At 36.1% G+C, this 22,574-nt stretch overlaps 1 protein-coding gene across 2 annotated transcripts in view; it reads right to left on the reverse strand.

The window, feature by feature from the left end:
• The window catches only part of pard3ba (par-3 family cell polarity regulator beta a), a 168,422-nt gene that overhangs the window by 140,587 nt on the left and 5,261 nt on the right, over nucleotides 1-22,574 (reverse strand). For both annotated transcript variants that reach the window (XM_081362128.1, XM_081362127.1), the window contains exon 2: nucleotides 17,588-17,689. In XM_081362128.1, coding sequence (XP_081218254.1) covers nucleotides 17,588-17,689 — 102 coding nt within the window. The remainder of the gene's footprint in view (nucleotides 1-17,587; nucleotides 17,690-22,574) is intronic.

Raw genomic sequence — 22,574 nt, forward strand, 5'->3', positions numbered from 1 at the left:
ACAAATTTACCCTTTCTCTTTATGAATGCTTATAAATAATAATAAGACCTGTCACGTCGCGGGGTGCGCTGTGCAAGCGCAGCTGCCTTTTACTGGAACCTGCAGTAAATCAAAGCGTCTGTGTGTGAGTGTGTGTGGAGGGGGCTGTTCTCCGTTCGGATCTGTGCTTCGGGGGGTTTATGAGGAATCGCGGCTGCGACACACGTCTGGAAACATGTTGAATGTGTGTGAGCTCGATTTCAGAGCTGAAACTCGCTGTGGTGTTTCGTTCGCACGTCTGAGCGGCAGGGAATCGCGCAGCTAGGTCAATGACAAATTATCACCAAGATGAAGTGATGCTGAAAATGTTCAAGAAAAATGCATTCATTATGTTTGGTTTTATTGTTGTTTTTGTAAAAACACATCAAGGTTTAGTAAGCTTTTTAAAATATCATGAATATCAAGAATTTTTGGCATTGGCAGACAATACTTTTCAAATATCACTTTTTTTAAATCTCTCACTTTTAAAAAAAATAACTAAAATAACTAGCCTAAATAGCTAAACACATAAATAAATAGGTAAATAATTATTGTACTATAAATGCATGAATAAATGTACAGTTAAACCAATGCAACATTTCATATAACTATTTATATAATAATGTATATGCATTGTCTATTATAGATCCAGACACATAAAAATGGGCATGCATAAATGAAAGAGACAGAATCAGACAAGAAAATTACATTCACTGAGAAGGTTGGGGGGGGGGGGGGGGCAAACAGGTAACACTATATTTTAGAGTGTGATTGTTACATGTTTTATAGTTACTAAATGATGCATAATTACATGCAACTAACCCTAAGATAAACCCTAATTCTAACCTAACCCTATACTAATTACATGTTGTTAATTAATATTACTCAGTTCTTAAATGTATAATTGCACTGTAGCAGAACACATTAAAATAAAGTGTAACCAACAAATGTTTCACTCCGGAGTCGGCAGAACGTGGTTTCTAGGGAGTTACCATGGAGACCAAAACACATTAGTGCTGCTTTGAGACCAGTAGGCAGTTTTTTGGAACAGTGCTGATGCTCAGAAAAGCCAGAGATGTTCATTTTCTGGCTTTAAGAGCCTTGCTATGGTAGTAATCACACACACACACACATACACACTAGCACAGCTTGAGACAAATTGACTACAAGGCGTTTGACATCCCAGTAGCTGGAAGCAAGTTGTCCATCTCACTTATATGTGTGGCCTCTTTGTTCCTCAAGCCTGACCTGCAGGAAAAGGAAGGATGCACAGAAAAAAGAAGCACAGAGGAGGAATCAAAAGTACTAATCAGGCATCTCACAAGACCTAACGAGCCGGAAACTGAGAGGTCAATCAGACCTGATCAACCGCCCATCGAACGCCCTCTTCCCCACATACACATTATACTGTCATTTTCCAAAAAAGTTTTAGTATAACCTCAAAAATAGTCCAAAAGGACCATGCACAGGATTCCATATTTTATTATTTGATATTAATTGGAAATATCTTTATGTTTTTAACATTCCACAAAACAAAAACTAGATCTTGTAGAAAGCAACAGGACTAGTATGATTCCCGGTATAATAAAAATGCCTGTGTAAAACATGCCAAAGAATTTAAAGAATATCTTCTTTTTTTTAAGTTTCCCATGGGATTTCCTTTAAATGTCCATTAGGAAGATGTTATTCCAACACAACAGCCAATAGGACTCTGAGAGTCAAATATGAATCAAAAAACTCTGTACGAATAACAGTTTGTCCACTAGGACCGTATTTGAATCTTAAAGAATTTAACATGATCCCACTGGGATATTTTAGGATTGGCTCCAATTACGACAGAAATCCCACTAGGAATTCCAATAAAATATTTAAGGGATGCAAATCCAATCCAGGCGAAAGTGTGTGTGTGTGTGTGTGTGTGTGTGTGTGTGTGTGTGTGTGCGTGTGTGTGTGTGTGTGTGTGTGTGTGTGTGTGTGTGCGCGTGTGTGTGTGTGTGTGTGTGTGTGTGTGTGTGTGTAGGGTTTAATGTGTTAATATTATTGGTCATGTCACTAAATTTGCAACTGAAAAACAGACAAAACAAAATGAAGAGCATTAAACTAGACCCCGCTGGTAGCAGACATAGACCTTATTCACAGCAGCGCCATCTTTGATTTTTAATGGGAATGAAAGCGAGGCTGTGAGGGACAGACACGAATCTCTTCAATGGGCTGTACTGTTATTTAATGTGTTTTTGGATTGTTCTGCTCATGAAACACTGGAAAAAATATCTTTCCAAGAAATTTTAGTTGACAAAAAACATGGCGCTGCTCTGAATAAGGTCTATGGGAGGTGTTGATCTCCCAGCAGAGGGCACACATGCACACATGCACACACACCTTACCAGCCTCCGGCACAGTGTTCAGGACATCCACAATGCTAGTGGCCCATTTCCAAGTGAAACAAGATATAAAAGGAAAAAAATATGGTGGGACTTTTACTATACATTAGGAATTCTCTCTATACGAAAGGTGTTTTTATCCATATCTTGTATTTTTATATTTCTATATCTATCTGTATGTCTGTCCAGTGTTTCCTATAGATATGGATTGATATTTAAGTATTAAGCTCACCAAAGCGGCATTTATTTGATCAAAATTACTTTAATATAGTGGAATATTACTACAATGTAAAATGAGTGTTTATTCCTGTGATCGAGGCTGAATTTTCAGCATCATTACTCCAGTTTTCAGTGTCACATGATCCTTCAGAAATCATGATAATATGATGATTTGCTGCTCAAGAAACATTTCTGATTATTATCTATGTCGAAAACAGTTGTACCGCTTTATTTTTGTGTGGAATTATTTATTTTATTTTTTTATTACAGGATTCTTTGATTAATAAAAAGGTTCAAAAGAATGGTATTTATCTGAAATAGAGGCTACCGTCACTTTTGGTCAATTTAATTTGCTTAGTAAAAGTATTAATGTCTCTCAAAATGTATTCACCCGAAACTTTTGGCAGATGGATAGATGGATGGACAGATATATAGAAATATAAAAGATAAAATATATAGATAAAGCCACCTGTCATAACTCTTAAATCCTAAAACTCCTAAAAGTCCCACCAAATTTTCTTATATATCTTGTTTCACGCAGAAATAAATAAATAAATAAATAAAGTGGCCTAGCTCAGAAAGAAGCCTTGTTCCAGTGCAATATATGCATCTCTAATAAAAGCCATTACTTTATGCTAAACCATGAGAGACAAACAATTACAATCCATCAACGCTTTGAGACGTTCTCCGAGAAATAGGAGGTGACAGCATGTATCTGATAAGCGTGTGTATCCAGCCCAGACAAACCACGTCTGTTTCAAGAGGGCTATTGAGACTCATTACTATCTCATCAAGAAAGGCCCATTCGTTAAGACAATTAATTAGTAGCGAACGCCTGTGGAAATTGATAATAATAATAATGAAGGGTGTGATGACTGCTGATTGGTCGACGGGGCAGGGACCCAGGTGCGGGTTTACGATATTTTAATTGCAGTCGAGCGTTTTGCACAATGTGTTTTATTAGTTGTGTTCGCCGTGGTTGGCTTGCTAACCTCTTCTGAAGGGGTGCACGAGGAGCGCTGATATGTGTGACTTCTCACTTATGTGAAGAGTTAGCAAATTATCGGTGAAGAGGATGAGCTGAGATTTGGGAAACGTTCTCAAGCTGTCAGTCAAGTGTTTCTGAGTGTGTGAGGCCTAATGAAGACGCCGTGGAGCTCCGCTGGCACCCTGGAACATGGATTTAACAGTTTAGAAAGGAAACTAAAGCGTAATGTCAGCACATTAATTAAAGCACTGGTGCAAAAAAAAAAAAAAACTCCACACACCACAAATCCCCATTAATTGTGCATGTATACCATTTGTGTGATGAATGAGAACATGATTTAATTCTTAATAAAAGTTTATGAAAGCTTGGTCAGAAGTATTCTACTACAATTTTAAAGGCCCTTGCACACCGAGTTCGAAATTCGCTTCTACATTTACAATTTACATTTATGCATTTGGCAGACGCTTTTATCCAAAGCGACTTACATTGCATTTCAAGCAACACATTTACATTCTTAGCTTCTAGGGCTGGGTATTGACAAATTTCACAACTCGATTCGATTTCGATTCACAAGCTTGCAATTCGATTCGATTCCGATTCCGATTCGATTCAATATTGATTATTTTGGATATCAGGTACAATACATGTCAAATTTCAAATCTCTTAACAAATCTCTTAACTAATGCTGTAAACTATGGGAGTCAGTTGTAGCCTATAGGCTTCATTAGCCTACTATAATATTGAAGGTAAAAAAAAATTACTGATTTGTTTAAAAACGTAAATTACACTTTTATTTATTTTATAATAATAAAGTTATATGAAAGGAAAACATTTAAATGGTGGCTGTCATAAAAACTTGCAGGATTTATTCACACATGCATTAAATATTGAAGAACATTAAAAATTATAATGTAATATGGTGCAGATATTTAACAAAATGCTCCTCTCTAGAGCTTTTCTAGCTGACTGATGAGTTTATGGTCACTGGATATGGTTTTTCTGAGGTAAATGTGACGTTACATGACATGGTTTACAAGCTGTTTTACTGACGTCTTTCCACGGTTGAAACACTGATTGAGCGATTCCATGTGACATGATACGGATTTCTATAAGTTGTACTCTATCTTTTAACACACTTTTAGATGCTCATTCATGTTTATTTCGCGCTGTAAAAGGTATTATTAAGGCGGAAGAGAAGGCCATGTGCTTCTCTTGAGCTGAGCCAGAGCGATCTCACACCACAGCGCCAAAACGGTAATTTTGTTTTTGAATTTCGTAAGAAAATGGATGTAATTTGAAATCTGAGACTGTGTTTCATATCAATAATAACAAAGCACAAAGATTATTGCGATTTATTGGATGGGATGCGCGCTAAAATGTTCCATTCATTCATCAACTGCAAACAGGATGACTAATCGATTCTTGAGATTTAAGAATCGATATCGGTTCGTAAAAATGAGAATCGCTTAAAATCGAGAAATCAATATTTTTTTACCCATCCCTATTCGCTTCTGAAATTTTCGCACGTTAAAAAATTAATATGACCTCACGTTTTGTCAATCACGCTTGCACACTGCCTCCGAAACTTTGGTCCGTCATAAAAAAATTCGGATCAGGTTCGATTTTCTGCGTTTTTTGCATCCGTAGCAAGCATTTTGAATGGTGTTTTGACATTTCACAGCCATCGAATCACAAATACGAAAAAACACGTGAAAATTTCGGACTCAGTGTGCAAGGACCTTAACACCGATGGTTTGGTCACTATAATAAAGCCACCTGACCACCTGAAAGAAAGAAATCTTCAATGCACAGAATGGTTGTTAAACACGCTGTTCTCATCAGCAAAGTCTTGAGAAACTGTCAAACAAAAAAGAAAGTAGAGACTTGAAAAACAAAGTCTGACTGACACTTTGACTGTTTCAAATGTGGAAAGTTGTGGAATCATAAATGAGCAGAGGAAGTCCCAGTTCATTTTTTTCATTCATAACCGATAAGACGATGGGAATAATCCACTGAAACCCTTACAGAAAAAAAAATTACCATGATATTACTATAAAAATATGTCAAGGAAAAATCCACTGCCATAACCTTAACACTCATGGTTGACTTTTCAGGGTTTTTCCAGGGTCAAAAATGGCAGATGAACATCCACACACAGACCAAACACCCATGTGACCTGTGAGCACAGAACTGACAATAAATCCTAAATAAATGCAAAGAAATTGTTTGTAATATTGAAATATCGTATTTATCCATGAAATAAAAAAAATCACTTTCAGGACAGATCATAAAACAAATGCTTAGAACTTTTACATTTAAAAAATCTGTAAATTTAAAAAAGTCACAGTAAATCTGAAAAGTTAGTAATAAAATGAACAACAAAGAAACATTTCACATTACAAAGATCTATTATTTTGCAATTACACAACACTCCAAGACTTAAGGCACAGATCATTTGACATCTAGTATCAGATTGTTTTGTTCAGTCCAATGCCATGGTTATCACTGTCTATCGGATTCAATCGCGCATTTAAATACGCTTATCAATCCAGAAATTGTGTAATGTGTAGTTAGCAGCATGAAAATATATATTATATAAAGAGAGCAAAAACTTCTTCCATTATAATCACTGAAGCTGTCAATTACAACGTGAGGTACAAAGCTGCACTCCTGTGAAAAATCCTGTTAGAATCATGAAGTTATGCAATGAATCTCTAATTGACATTGCGTTTATATTTAGTTGGTTATAATGAAAGGATTTGCAAGCATGCAGAACTAACACTGAACAAAAACTCTGAGCATTGTTGAGTGGATTCTGACTAACTTAAACATCTGTCCGGCCATTGTGTTCACGCACTCAACTTAGCATACGTGAACACACCCATGCTAAAGTTGACTAAAAAGAGGAATAAAAAATAATCTTTTGGAAATTGATCTTAATGCCTTAATTTAAAAAAATGAGGAAAACTCCAACCTTTGAGGACACCAATTTTCTTTGTGAATGAATAATGTATCGTAAATAAATAAATGTTCTTCCTTAAAACACATGGTGCATTAGTCAGGACACCCCTATGTTAAATTCCCATAGAGGCAGGCAGATTTTTAATTTTATTTTGCCCCACATCATCACATAGCCTTCACCAAACCTAGAGATTGGCATGGTTATATTTCAGTTAGCCTAATAGCTGGTTTGATTTGCATTGAGAGATGATCTTATGGAAAGTACCCCATGCCAATCTCACAGATAAAATAAAATTAATAAAATTAAAAAGAACATTTATTTATTGACGATACATTATTCATTCACAAAGAAAATTGGTGTCCTCAAAGGTTGGAGTTTTCCTCATTTTTTTTATTAAGGCATTAATATCAATTTCCAAAAGATGATTTTTTATTCCTCTTTTTAGTCAACTTTAGCATGGGTGTGTTCACGTATGCTAAGCACTGTATCTGTGATTGGCTACAAAGCTCAAGACTGCAAATACACGTTGTAAATAGAAACCTTTGACACTCTTCACAGAACGTAAACACAAAAACTCAAAAAAGTTTAAAACTATCAGCAAGTACCAGAACTGCAGAACGGCAGATATCATCACATTAAATGATCAAGTAAATCTTTGGTAATACAAAGATTAATTTGGCGGCCGCCCAAATATTTTTAATGCAGGAAAAACCCTGCTTTTAAAAACTGATACTGAAATAAACATAGGCCTAGTAGCTGATATGTAAATGATGATTATGTAATTTAATGATGGCAAATATCATTAAAAAAAAAAAAAAAAACTGCTAAAATGTAATGAATTATTTCACACAATTTACTTTAATAATAATAAAAAAAATTACAAAAATATCAGATGTACTTCACTCTCTACTGGCAATGTCAACAGAGAGATTATATAAAATATAAAAGTGATCAATAAAACAAAACAAAACAAAACAAAACAAAACAAAATAAAATAAAATAAAATAAAATAAAATAAAATAAAATAAAATAAAATAAAATAAAATAAAATAAAATAAAATAAAATAAAATAAAATAAAATAAAATAAATAAAAATAAAAAATAAGTCAACAGAGAGATTATACAAGTGATCAATAAAACAAAAAACAAAATACAATTAAATAAAATAAAAAATTAAATTGTCAACAGAGAGATTATACAAGTGATCAATAAAACAAAATAAAATGAAATAAAAATAAAATAAATTTAAATAAAATAAATCTCCTATACTCCTCTTCAAGGATTAACTCTTTACTATAATTTATTGAGATCTAAACTTTAAAATAAACAGAAACAACTAAATATTCGAATCTGTACCAATATATTGTTAAACAATAACCATTATGGTCATCAAGCCACGTAATGGCATTAGCAGTTGATACCATCAATGAATCAATACTTGCACAGTACTATTACTATAAAAACGCTATAGCAATACACAAGTTGCAAATGATAAAGCATATTAGAATAAATTCAATTAACAAAATATCAAAATATCTAGTTCTCAAGCCTCAACAATGAATGACTGGATGAGTGTTCATTTGTACATCAGCAGCTGTTCTTTGGTCAGTCTCTAAATTAAGCACGTTTCATGTTTGTTGCTAAAGATCTGATTAAACAGAAAAGTTCATTACAGTGTGCTTCTTTTCTCAGTGTGTTCAAAACTAAACTACTGGCAAAAGGACAGAGTTCTCTGATCAAAGCTTTTGTTCTCAGAGTTGAGAAACATTATCCTCTTCTCGGCAATGATTTCCTAGACTGGGTTAGAGCAAAACACATGGAAATGAGAATGCATAATACATGGATACCCAATGAGATCCAACCTGCATCATACTGCTGGATTCCTTTCTTCTGCTAATATTAGAAGCCAAAACTAAAAGCAGCTCATGCTCTTAGAAATGCAAAGTGACAGCATCAGCCCACCCATCACAACTACAATGAATATTAATATTTAGTGTCATGGGAAACTTACTGCTTAGCAATTGTGTTTATAATCACGCTCTTGCAAACTATTATAACTCAAACTTTCAGATTTTTTTTTTTTTTTTTTTTAATAATGAATAAAGTTGAAGTCATGTGACTGTGGTGTAGTCAGTTTATATCCTACATTTAGACTTCTGACGGTTGCATTTAGGCTTCAAAATTCATAAAAGTGGCGTCCATCTGTGAAGATTAGCATGATAAATAAAACATGTAAGAATCATAAACTTTTGATAGTCACACAGCTTATTTTTGCAATAACACAAAGCCAATGGGGAAAATCCTATTGGGTTTTTTGTTAACTTCTGGTTTGGCCTACAAAAACACAACATCACTGCAGCACTCTATAAAAACATATCAGAAGAAAGACATAAAAAAAAAAAATAAAAAAAAACATGATCAGTAAGATGCGAATGCAGAATAGGAACCAAAATATACATCTAAGCATAACAAAAAAAAACAAAAAAAACACTTACAAAAGACATTACATTATAACTTTAAAAAAGTAAGGCCAAAAAACCTGGAGGATTTAAAAAAAAAATATATATATATGTGACCCTGGATCACAAAACCAGTCATAAGTCGCACGGGTATATTTGTGGCAATAGCCAACAATACATTGTATGAGTCAAAATTATAGATTTTTCTTTTATGCCAAAAATCATTAGGATATTAAGTAAAGATCTTGTTCCATGAAGATGTTATGTCAATTTCTTACCGTAAATATATAAAACATTTATTTTTGTGAGTGAATGCAGCACAATCACGAACATAAATGCACAACTTTAAAGGCGATTTTCTCAATGTTTAGATTTTTTTTGCAACTTCTGATTCAAGATTTTCAAATAGTTGTATCTCAGCCAAATATTGTCCTATCCTAACAAACCATAAATCTTGAGATATAAATCTCAATTTCAAAAAAATTACCCATGTGACTGGTTTTGTGGTCCAGGGTCACATATTTCAGATCATTGACCAACTCACAAGAATACATTTTAAGAGAATATCAGTTTATTAAGTAATAAGTAATTCTATTCACTCCTGAATGCTTCATGTAGCTGAAACTGCAAGTTTGCGGCATCAAATCGGGGCACGAAATCATGGCTGTGTTTTGTTCATCAGTGAAAATGAGTTCCCACAGCTATTTCCCCAGTTTCTGAATAGCCTTAATCAATCAAATTCTTCATGTATTATGAGATTTTTTTATTAGAATCATCCTTCTGCATTTGAAATGTAATCGAATGAACCCGCGGCTCATATTAGCTGAATAGTGCTTAACTATGCCGGCAAATTGAGAAAACCGCAGTAGTTAAACGTTCAGCTTGAGCAATCAGGCTCTATTCAGCAAGCATGATCGTTCTCTCAATGACGCCAGACGTGAAATGAAAAAAAGACAAATGCATTTCGAAATTAGCTGGATGCCACTGATGCTAACTATTGACTTAGCATTCATGCCGGCCCGCTATACATTTTAAATGTTTGTGGCCCAGAGACACAGCACAATCTGCATATTAATTTGCAGTCTACAATAACGCCAATTACTCAGAAGTCGTTTATTCTGAATTAGCTTTTGAAATATGTGCTAATTAGCATGGCAAATTCATAAGGCCTATTTACAAGGTCCAAAACATCACAAGGATGACCGTGAGTTAGAGAAGAAAAAAAAAACAACTACAATAGGGGAAAAAAATATTTATAAATTCATCAGAAGTATATGCAAGGAATCAAGAGCTGGTAAATTGCACAATGTAAAGGCGTTAAACAGAAGGATCTGAATTATCATTGAAGTTCATTAAAATGATACAAACAGACATCTGACAAAACTGACTTTTATCTCTTGCACGCTCATTCTTTACTCTTTAATAGGGAATTTCATTGTTTTCCAATCACAGATAAATTGTTAATAAGATATTGAGTATTAGGGGAGCTTTTTGTTTGTTTGTTTGTTTGTGTTTGTTTGTTTGTTTGTTTGTTTTAAAAGTGCATGATGAATACACTATATGATTGTAGAACTTAAAGGGCCCTATTTTAACGATCTAAGCGCATGGTCTAAAGCGCAGCGCACAAGTTCACTTAGGCCTTGTCTGAATCCACTTTTGCTAATTTAACGACGGGAAAAATGGTCGGCGCACCAGACGCATGGTCTAAAAGGGTTGTCCCGTTTCTCTTAATGAGTAATGGGTATGTTTTGGGATTTACACGCGTTAAACCAATCAGAGTCTCATCTCCCATTCCCTTTAAATGCCAGTTGCGCCAGAGAATGTCTAATAGGAAGAGAATTGGCACTCTCTGCTTACTTCCGGTTTCTGGACTGGCTGCAGTAACACGTCTCTGTCCATGCGGGGGCGCTCGCAGGCGAGTGCAGATTGAATGGAGGTCTATGGAGCTAAACCGCTCAAAATCCACTTTTCTCAGGATATAAGTTTTTGTCTAGTGATTTGAATGTTGTATTCGAAAGGAGATGCAAAGAAATTACACATTGCTGGGTGTTAGATTTTTTAGAGTCACTTATTTGGTTTAAAAAGTCTTTTAAAATGTCAAACGTCATTAGCAGAATGCTAGCGTGTTATGGGCAACAACAACTCAACCTGTAAGAAATCGAAAAGAAATAAGAACTCGTTCATTCAACTTTCGACCTATAACCCATGTTGAACTTGCAAAACCTACAATAAAATCTAAGATTTCTCAACGGCAATCGGGTGAAAGAGACAAATTTAGCCGTCTAGCCCCATTGACTCCCGTTCAGTCTGCACTCGCCCGCGATCACCTCCAGTGGAATTCTAATGGAACTGCAACCAAGATCGATACAATGGGGCTAATAGGAAGTGCCAAGGCTCTCTGTAGACGGGCTCTGGTTGCGCACACGCCATGGCAGATTCGCTATTTACATGACAGAATTTTTGATAGTGGAAAGACCGAACTATGTGCTCCAGAGCGCAAACGGATCTGCTCGTGCGCGAGGTAAAAGTGCACAAGCCGACCATCTACGGGACAAGCCGGATTCCACCATATCTTTATGCACACAATAATCATATTTTACATTGTAATCCTTTTATTTTAAATATTTGGCATGTTTGTGTGCTGCTGTGTGTGTAATAAGCAGAGTGTACCTCGTTGTTGACCCGCCTATAGGCGCACATTACTAACGCGCTCTTTAAATAACAAAAAAATAAATATTGCGGCATTGACTTTAGACCAGGTTTCAGTTGGTCAATGGCTCAGATTTCTGTTCCCCAAAATAGCAACGCACCAACAATCGTTTTCAGACCAGCACACCCATGGGCGCACAAATGGGTGCAAATGCATTTGCTATTTAAACAACGTGGCGCAGGACGTGAAAATGATAACTGCGTCGGGCTGAAACTAGCAAAAAACACTTGCGTCGTGCTTGGTGCTGCATTGCACCGGGTGTAAGATAGGGCCCAAAGGCTAAAAGAGCAACAGGTTGTTTAGTTTGATTAACAAGAGGCAATAAGACAGACCAGCATTCCATAAATCAAAACAGAACATAATAATCAGAAATGTTTCTTGAGCAGAAAATCAGCATATTAGAATTATTTCTGAAGGATCATGTGACACTGAAGAATGATGTAATGATGCTGAAAATTCAGCTTTGATCACATGAATAAATGACATTTTAAAATGTATTAATATAGAAAATAAGTTATATTTTAAATTGTAATATTATTTCACAATATTGCTGTTTTTACTGTATTTATGATCAAATAAATGCAGCCTTGCTGGCCACAAAAGACTTATTACAAAACATCTTAACAACCCCAAACTTTGAAATGGTAGTGTATATAAAAACTATGAATACTGCCATAAGATTCTCACCTAGAGTAAACATTTTTATTCATACTAAAATGAACCATGTCTGATCACCAAAAAAGTGCATTAATTTGACATAATTCTAATATACCGTTATTCCAATACTATTCCAGTACAAAGAATTGAACATAACTAATCAAATCAAATAATAAAATAATAAAATTCTGTGAATAAATTTCAGTTCATCAAGTAAGATGTTAGAGAATCCTGAGAATGAAAAATGATTGGTCCCAAATTAGGATGGAAATTCCAATAGGAATCATGTACTGATTCCATTTGGAGTTTTTCCTGACTAAATGCTGAATAAAACTCTCCTCTCTAATGGCTGTTAACCTGCCCATACTGATGGGCCGCTATGACAGCACTAACACACAGGGACAGACCCATAATGCATCAGTGAGTGACAGTGAGTGGAAGTGAATGATAGGGCTGCACAGGTAATGCGGATCTTGGGAAAGTAAAGTGCCCTGTTATCGTAGGGTGTAGCTGGGGATTTAGGTCATTATCTGTGACTCTGTAAAGCTCAAAGAAACACACACATACACACATAATCACCATTCATCATCTGGAGTGGCTGATTATGGGCATTAGGCAAAAAGATAAGTGGTCTGAACGCATGACGATAAGCTCATGAAGGTAGGTGAGGAATCCTTTATGGTCAGTGTGATAATATCTCAGGATATCAGGTATTATTGACATATTGTACTCTGAACATTTGTCTTTGGAGGCTGACAGCAGTTTAATGCATGGGAAAACTTAAACCTCAGACGGGCAGCTGATTCCTGTGGATAACTGGATAGCATTATGTCGAGAAGACACTGTGCTCTACAATGTGAAGGTAAAACCAGTTTATTTTATTTTTTTACTGCCCAAGGACGAGCATGTGAAGAATCAGTGGTTAATATATAGAGAAATATATCTATAGAAAGCTTGAAATGTCTACTTTTAAACAAACCATTTAAAATAGAAAATAATTATCTCTGATTATGTAATCCGTATGAAAGGTGCATTTCTCTCTAAAAGAAAATCCACTACTGCAGAGATGGCGAGTCAGCATCGTCAACTTCATCTTTGCAGCCGATCTGTCATCATCTGACACATTCATAATATTTACTTTTGCCAAGCTTTATGCGTCAATTGAGCACAGAACATATATTCCGCCCCCCAGTATATATTTGAGTAAGTAAATTAATATAAACGTGCGATTAGTCAACTAATGGCTTAAATGAACGACTACTAGTCGAAAAGAGAATTGTTTTTTTACTACTCTACTAAACCATTTTACAACTCTCCATTGCAAATGAATGGCTTCCGGTCTGTCGCTTGTCGGAAGTTGTGAAAAGGTGGCTTAAGACTTCTGAAGACTTGGAATGTGGTGCACGAGTCATATGGACCACTTTTATGGTGATTTTTTTTTTTTTACTTTAACTGTATGAAAAACATAAGTTCAGAGATTATGTTAGTTAACTCATTTTGTATTCCACTGGAAAAAGAAAAACATACACAATCAGATTTGCTCCAACATTAAGGCAAGTAAATGGAAATCATGTCTACTTTTAAATGTGATGAACAATCACATTCAGACATCTACCCACACAAGGAGACACCAAAGAACATCATAATCAACTCAAAATGTGTGCAAGTTCATAATACCGCCACAAAAACAGAGTAATACATTTAAAAGAGAAGAACATTAATCATTTAATTGACTAAAGGAAACAGTGTGGCAAGTCCTCCTAGCATGACCTCTCTGTCTCCCAGAGTCCACCGGGGGCCCGACTACAGCAACTCTACGCATTAACGTCATTCATCATCCCGCGCTGAATATTCATGGGCAGGGCCCGGGGGTCAAGCCAAGCGCCATCATTTCCTGCTGGGGGTTGATGTGCATCAGAGCAGGGGTGGGGCCGTAATCTGATTCCATCGCCATGGCAACTTCACCCTAATCAACCTCCGATGGAGGTGAAGAACGGTCTAATGAAGATGCTGTGACTCCCTCGCACTGGCTTTGCATTAAAGTTGATTAGCATGCGCTACTAACGGTGGGACCTCGACTCGGTGGAATGTTTCCAAAGGATGATAAAGATTATTATAACAGAGACGAAAGCCGCTTGACTGCATAATGGCCAATAATGGGCCCGGTCAGTGTGAAAAATGAGTTTGCAAGAATGGTTTTTCAGTCTAAATGGAAGGAAAACACTTTCAGGAAGAAAAAGAAAAATGCGTTTAGAATGCAATATCGTGCAGGAATCAATAGCAGCGAGTTAAAGAGAAAAAAGTTTCTCATTTCCTATTAAGCCTAAATCTCACGCCAGAAAGTTTGCCAATAATCTGTTTTATTGGAGTCAAAACAGCTCTGTTCCAAAGAGAGAAGCTTAGACAACCATTTTAGGCATCAAAATGCTCTTTATACGTAAACAGGATGAAACAAAAACACTAATGCAAGCATCACTTTCGCTGTTGCTCAAACTTAGGGTTAGTAATTTGAACAAACCCAAAACACTAAAGCATTTACAGATTTACTAACAGCTTGCGTCAACGCAAACCCTCTTTTGCCATAAAAAAAACTACTGTCAGGATTTCCGCAGTGAAAAATTAGCGCTGAAAAGCCGTGGACAGGGTTATTTTTGCGGCTGACCTTATTGCATATGCATTTGTAGGAGTTTCCCTTTCAGACGCAAAATTTTGGGGAGGAGAGTATTTAAGGGCGCTTTCACACTAGCACTTTTGGTGGGCACCCAGGTTCGAATGACGTCAGAGTTCGGTTCGTATGGATGCCGTGAACGCTGTCTTCCGAACTCAGGTGCGCACCCGCGAACCGTACTCGGGTCCGCTTAAAAAGGTGGTCTGGGGTACGGTTCATGTGAACTCGGGTACGGTTCGCTGCTGATATGAACGCAATCGAACCAAACCGCAGAAGTGAACCGCTATTGTTGACGTAATGTGTCTTCGGCGGCCAGCCCGCTGTCTTTGAAACGTTTTCGGAATTTTTGCGGCAGACAGACGCAAGTGTGTTTCTGTATGTCTATGTTGATAACAAAACCAAAGGTTAATAAAAAAAAGAAAAAATGTCAACTGAGCAAGTCTATCCATTTGGGCGCCTTTTCATTCGCGGTTACCAAGCAACACCATTACGCCAGCTGCAGCCTGATGACGCAAGTGTACCGCGGTTCGGATAGAAATAATATAATGTGAACACAGTCCATCGGGGGCGGGGGGAGGGGGGAGCAATCGAACTCGGGTTCAGAACAGGCAATCGAACCAAGTGTGAAAGCGCCCTAAATTAATCATACAAGGTGATTTACTAAGGTTTGCACTAGTCAATTTACCGGTGTTTGCGCCATTATTTACCTTAAATGTCTTAAATGCTGCTCTTGGTAGATTATGTTGTTCATTATGGAAATGATCCGGCCGCATCCGGATATGTTTTTTAATTTGTCAGTAGATCAAGTGCAGAACTTTTGGGGAATTGCGCTCTCATGCTAATTTGCCCCGTTTAGTAAATCTGGCCCTAAGTGTTAAACCTCAGCACACAGTTCGGCCAGCACCATCTGTGCTACAGACATGAATGACATCTCATAACAGGAGAGTTGGTTTATTACTTCCAATAGTAATAAACGTTGGTTTATTGATCCAACTTATTTTCACCAGGTGGACAATAAAATGGGTAAACAAGTCCAACTAGTTTATATGAAACATCTATAGACTACAAAAGCAACCACTTAGCAACAACCAAGAACATCCTATAGTGCATAGAATACACACACACACACACACACACACACACACACACACACAATACTCAGAACACCTTAGAAACTGCATTGCAACTCCCTGGCAACAGTAACATTAATGTAATTTCATAAATTGTGAATGACTATACACCCAATAATATGCACGTGTGCTCAATTTTCATGCGACCTCGTGTCAACATCTGCAGTTATTTGTAAGTTATACTTAATACAACAAAAGCACAGGGTTTATATGAATAAAACAGATAAATTAGAAAGCTGCTCAGAGTGAAATATCATATCATTTCCCAATAACATTCTGCCACTAACTTCTCCCCCAGAACAATTACATTCCTAATAAACTGATCCAAATTCAAATGAAAGAAAGTGACTTAATCATTATAAGCTGCTCTGAATATCATATGAATATTTTATTAGTAATTATTCAGCTCCAACTGACTAAGGTTTTATAATTTGTTTCATTTATGCGACTTATTATCATGCTTATCATCTGAATTTATTACAATTTATGAGATTATGCTGTGCAAAATGGACATTTATCACACAAATGGTGTGAATATTAACATTCATATTATGCTGGGCTGAAATTATTCAGATAGGGCTGAGCGTTTATATTGTTTCACAGTTTGTTATACAAAAAGACACACAGAAAATAAGTAAATGTTGCCTAACTGGTTCTAAACTGAAATAGTGATGATGTCATTGGCGTGTGCACCAATCCGCTCAAGGCAGGGAGGGCCGGCTAAACAAGTCTCAGCTAAAGGTCGGTTTAGCACACTGAAGTAACTTGCTGTGCTAGTTCCCACTGCTTGACTGCAAAGATAATACAGTAGTTAACTGCAGCTTTTAGATCTATAAAGTCAATTACACTCTCAGGAGGAGGAAACATCTTATTTTTCACAAAAGAAGGTACAGCCTCCATGTTGCTGTGACTGGCTGATTACCCTGGCAATGCAATAACGCCCACCAATAATGCTAATAGCTGGTCCACAAACCTGCATGAATGTGTCAAACTGGTAAAAATAGACACACTAATTACAGACTAAACAACCCACTGCCTCACTTTTGGCCACATCCTACGTCTGTGACCATCACGACACCGACTAATGCGGAGAAAAGAAGGAGATTATTATTAGAAATATCCAAACAACTGCTAGAAATACTAAAGATTGAACTTGGAAGCTGTCTAAACATCAAATGAAAGTTGAATTCAGTGAACTAAACCTCAATTCAGGGGTCCATCACAGGCCACTGCTACAGACAAGCAAAAGGATTTGCCACTTCCAGACAAACGTAACTACATTTGATCGTGTTTACCGCACATTTTCCTGACAAACATGCTAGATAATGTTCATAGTAAGTAAAAACTCTTCCGTCCAGCTCTAGTGTTTGTGTATAGGTACTACGGTAGACTTACCTTGTCTTTGTCCTCCACCAGGTCTGTTAGCATGTCATCTGGGTCCAGGATCCCCCCGTCCTCGTACTCCACATGGTGCGTCCGTACCAGGAATTCCCCATCCTGTTGAAAACAATAGGACCATCAGTGAAGTCCCCCGTTCAACAACAATACCAGAGACTAATCAGATGAATTTGGAAGTTTTGGACTATTAAAAAAAACTATTTCTGTAATCAAAGGATATACAAACACATTAGCAGATTGAAAGGTCATGTTATATCATTATTAAATGATAAGGATAGTTCTGACTTGGAAATCTGATTGGATAAGCCACAGAATAATTGCTTTTGATTGACGTTTGAGAACATCTCCGTTACAAAAAAAAGATAGCACATGCAAAATATGCCCTCGTTTGACATGCTAGCTGAAAGAACTCGCATTTGTTTAGCCAGAAAGCCCTTTAGTCATGATTAGGAAACAATAGCAGCTTTTATGTCCATCTGTGTTTCCATGTGGATGAATGGATGGAAACTAAGGAAGTGATGACAATAAAAGGTGTGTTTCCTGTTGCTGAAAGGTTTAATTTTACAGCATATTTACAACATTACCATTACAGCACAGACTGACATATATACGATCCACAGAGCATTAAGGAATAAACTATGGCTATGCGATGTTATGAATATATTGACAGCTAAAAGGCATTTTTCTGTTATTCAGCATGGCCTTAAGTGCCGTACTGCTCTAAGGCCAGGCACACAGCAAGAATCACTACTATTAATCACACTGTGACAACAAACTATTTACAATTTTCTTTTTTAAATACACATACATGCACTACTGATCAAAAGTTTGGGGTCATTAAAAGAATTAAATTAATACTTTTAATCAGCAAGGATGCAATAAATTGATTAAAAGTGACAGTAAATATATGTATAATGTTACAAAAGATTTCTATTTTAAATGAATGCTGTTCTTTCAAACTTTCTATTCGAAGAATCCTATCCATACAATTTTCAACATTGATAATAATACATGTTTCTTGAGCAGCAAATCAGCCTATTAGAATGATTTCTGAAGGATCATGTGACACTGAAGACTGGAGTAATGATGCTGGAAATTCAGCTTTGACATCACAGCAAAAACATTTCATTTTATAATATATAGAAGAAAAAAATAATAATACGTCACAAAACATATCAAATGGCTGCAATGAATGTCCTTTATTGACCTTGACAAGACGGTCGAACTGAAAATGAGATGAGAACTTGAGAATGTACAGTGGGAATGCAAACTATCATGTGTACACATGTAACCAGATAAGATAAGTCAGATGGGTAAGTTTTCATAGTTTGAATACCATCAGCTCATTACCAAACAAACTCGCCGAACGACTTTCCTATACTTGGGTTGGGGAAGAAGAAGAAAAAAAAATACTATAATGGTCTAAAAGAACGTGTTTGGCTAGTAATGCATGATGACATAACAGATCCAGGTCAACGCCTTTTTTTTCAGCAGAAACCTCAATTAAACTGTTGACACACATGACAATAAATGCTAAAATCATGCTGAATGTTTAACAGCAGACAACTAAACTGTTGCAGTTCAATACACTGAAAGTCAATACACTGAAAACTGCATTACATGTTCTATCATTGTGAACTTCAACATGAAAACCTAGAAGTTTGGTCAAAACTGTGAATGATCTGTGATAGTCTTGGGTGCATCAAACAAACTAGTATATTTGTGCACCAAAAGTGTACACATTCATAGCTTCCATGAAGTTACATTAATGCAAATGAAAAACCTAATAAAATGTCTAACAAATTATGTGTAAAATATGTCTTTGAATCATAAAAACTCATTGTTCAATGAAAAATATAATATCTGTTTTCTGACAAAAAATAAATTACATTTTTTTTAGATTTGGCCATGCAGTGGAAATAGTATAGGATATTTAAAGAAAACATTGAGGCTATACTGAAAATATGATTTATTATCTCTTCATTTAAACCTGGGAATAAACAATGTGAATGGGGGGGGGGGTTTACATAAAAACTAATATTTAAGAGAATACATGTTTCCGCACTCAGTAGGATTTTACTACAATAATCATTCAGATTAAATCTTTTCACAGAAAGTGTGTTTTATTTCTTGTATCTTTTTAGATAACTGGTATCAATCTCAGACAGGTTTGTTAAGTAGTTTCCCAGGTATTCTTGGGTACATTGAAAACGTAAAGAGGTTGTTCAACATTGTTTAGCAAGTCACAGTTCAATGGGGAGGAAGAAAGATTGTTTTCCAGGTGTAAACGGTAATGTTTCTTGGCTGATCACTTGTGACCGCATCAACGAAAACGCATCTTAACACCAGATGGAAACAGGGCTTGTCCCTTGCTAGCTTGATATTCCCGGGAAATTGTACATGCATATAATTTTATAACGTAAATACATGCATATAACGTTACAAATCTGCGGGGACCAATCATAACCTGGCTTATCCACCTGGCGCGCTATTGGCTCTCGCACGACCGTCAATCCAATTCTTTTTAACCTCTCGACGATGCTCAATGGCAAATCGCTCGAGTGGGTGTACTAAACACCACTCACTTTCATGTTTTTTTTTTGCACAACCTGCAAAAATGCCACTGCAAACCACTGATCAATGCGACAAACCAACATGTTTGTTGACATATTTCCTGCCAGGAGTTTTAACGTCGCTCTGCAAAGTACGTCACCTGGATCGTTGGTCTGATTGGTTGAAGGACTATCCAATTGCGTATAGAGTCATTTGAACTATGCCCGTTGATCACGCCTCTTGTGCAGTAATACAGACTAAAGTTCAATCTTAAAAGATTGAGCTTGGTCTGGTGATAGCCAGACTAACAAGCACATATTCTGAAGTTCAAAAGAGAACCACTGCTCAACAGAGGTGTCAAGTAAAGAAGTACAAATACTTTGTTACTTTACTTAAGTAGAAATTTGGGGTATCTATACTTTACTGGAGTAATTATTTTTCAGACGACTTTTTACTTCTACTCCTTACATTTTGACGCAATTATCTGTACTTTCTACTCCTTACATTTTAAAAATAGCCTCGTTACTCCTATTTAATTTTGGCTTGTCGTCGTAAAAAAAAAAAAAAATGGCCAATTACGCAAACGGTTTAGACCTGACTCCCGCCTCCTGAATACACATCGCTAAACTGATTGGCATTGTGGTGTCTTTCTAACTTGTGAGAGGCTGTAGTCACATTTGGTTGTGCGAAGCGCCAAAAGTCCTCCGAAGGAAACCTAGATGCGGTAAGCGAGGGAGAAATCGAGGCAAATCGCGTCAAATATTGACGAGAGAGAGAGATTTTTCCTTACATTACTTTTACTTTTATACTTTAAGTAGTTTTGAAATAATGATTTTTTATACTTTTACTTGAGTAAAAAGCTTGAGTTGATACTTCAACTTCTACAGAAGTCTTTTTAAACCCTAGTATCTATACTTCTACCTGAGTAATGAATGTGAATACTTTTGACACCTCTGCTGCTCAATCTATTCAAAACCCATCCAAACCTCCATATTTGTTCAAAAACGCAGTTTCAACCCTCCGAAAACATGTTAAAACGGAAGCTGATACCATCAAACTATTGAAAAAGGCAGTTCTCCCTATCCAAAATGAAACAGTGACTCTCAATTCAACCCAGATTAACACACACTGATATTTTTTGTGAAGGCGCTTTCTCTGCTTCAGTCTCAACAGGAAGCGGCAGTTTGCGTCCACCCTGCTGGTGTGGAAAAGTGTTCACGCTGTTTAGGCAGATATGTCTGCTGGGACTGTTTTCATGAAACCATCTGAGAAACATTTGCTTTGGATGAACAACACACCTGGTGCCTTTTACACACACAAGCTCCCGTAACACTGGAAGAAACCGTTTTAGACATTTAAAGCTTCCCACAGCAAAAACTTGAAATGTTAAGACGAAACAAATAAATATGGAGTACGGAAAACTATGACTATTTCGTGGATCTGCAGGATTAATCGTTCAAAGTTTGTGATCTCGATTTAAACACCCACATGATCTTATTCCTGAATTCAGATGTGTCTATTAAAACTTTGACAAGTATGATCACAGTGAACAAATTTGCAGATCCAGAGAATGCAGTTATCATGTATAGTTATGAAACTATCATATCATTGTTTCTGTGTTACAATAATTTGAATTATCACAGAACTACTGGAATAAAAGTTTATAATTCGCACATGGTAAAATACCTTTTGAAAATAACTTGACACTTCAAATAAAGATTGTATCAGTTACATCTTTATGGTTATCATTTATTCAAGTGATTCATTAAAAAAAATGCTGATCATCCAATAATGAAACAAGTGAAGCCTTTATGAGTGAGTCATTGAATCATTCATCTTAAACTGATTTAGAAATAATAATAATAGTCAATTAAATTAAATATTTTTAAATAACTGCAGCATTTTGTCAGAACATCTAATAAATTACATGTTATTTTGTTTAGTTGCCTTCTATTCAGAATCGTGGGAGAATCACAATCTCTAATTTAAACAAACTAAATTGTGAAGTATCCAGTGATTTATTGTCTTTTTGTTTTTTCTCCCACAAATCCCATAAAACACTATGAGAAATCCGAAAATACAAGATCCGTTTACCTGTGATTAAACAGCAGGAAGTTGTTTGGTCTCAAATGTCAAACACACAGTAATCAGCGTCTCTATCTATGAGAACTGAGAAGTCATTTCTACATGCACTATACTGAGGGTTAATAATCTATCTGAAAAAAAAACCCTAATGCAAAGTATGAAATGTCAGCATGTAATTCATCCAGAACACGTACTTTGTGATACAATACCTCAAATCATGCAGCTTACTGATAAAACAACCCAAAAGACTTTCATTTCGCAATCATGGAATGCACAATAACAGTGGTATTTTACATTTGCTTCGATCTTGAAGTCATTAATCAATTATGGCTAATAACTGCCTTAA

This window comes from Scardinius erythrophthalmus (assembly GCF_964197995.2).
Source record: "Scardinius erythrophthalmus genome assembly, chromosome: 3".
NCBI lineage: Eukaryota > Metazoa > Chordata > Actinopteri > Cypriniformes > Leuciscidae > Scardinius > Scardinius erythrophthalmus.